The sequence below is a fragment of the Penaeus monodon genome, chromosome 22, assembly GCF_015228065.2.
Source record: "Penaeus monodon isolate SGIC_2016 chromosome 22, NSTDA_Pmon_1, whole genome shotgun sequence".
NCBI classification, from domain to species: domain Eukaryota; kingdom Metazoa; phylum Arthropoda; class Malacostraca; order Decapoda; family Penaeidae; genus Penaeus; species Penaeus monodon.
Window position 1 is genome coordinate 43,753,907 of NC_051407.1, and position 239 is coordinate 43,754,145.

A 239-nucleotide genomic window follows, 5' to 3' on the forward strand; every position below is an offset into this window, starting at 1 on the left:
TTGCCAGGTCTGTATTGTTAAGCTGAAGATGACAAAGTCCCGCAAGAGGATACTGGAAAACAAAGCTGCTGGTCGGGCTGCAGCTCAGGGCAAAGACAAGGAGAAGTTCACTGCTATGGACACCTCATCTTAAATACAGATCTTGTGATTAATATTTGTTCTTTTTTATCCTTGGTATATAGACTGATGTGATATTCGGAAAAAAAAATCTTTATTAATCTATTAAAAGTTTGACCAAT

The 239-nt window shown here is 37.2% G+C and overlaps 1 protein-coding gene across 1 annotated transcript in view; it reads left to right on the plus strand.

Annotated features, from left to right (window-relative positions):
* The window catches only part of LOC119587191 (60S ribosomal protein L26-like), a gene marked incomplete at its 5' end in the record, with an annotated part of 7,058 nt that extends 6,904 nt beyond the window's left edge, over window positions 1–154 (plus strand). The window contains 1 exon segment of the mRNA XM_037935955.1: window positions 8–154. Within this exon segment, the coding sequence (XP_037791883.1) occupies window positions 8–133 (126 nt within the window).
* Between the last annotated feature and the right edge of the window lie 85 nt (window positions 155–239).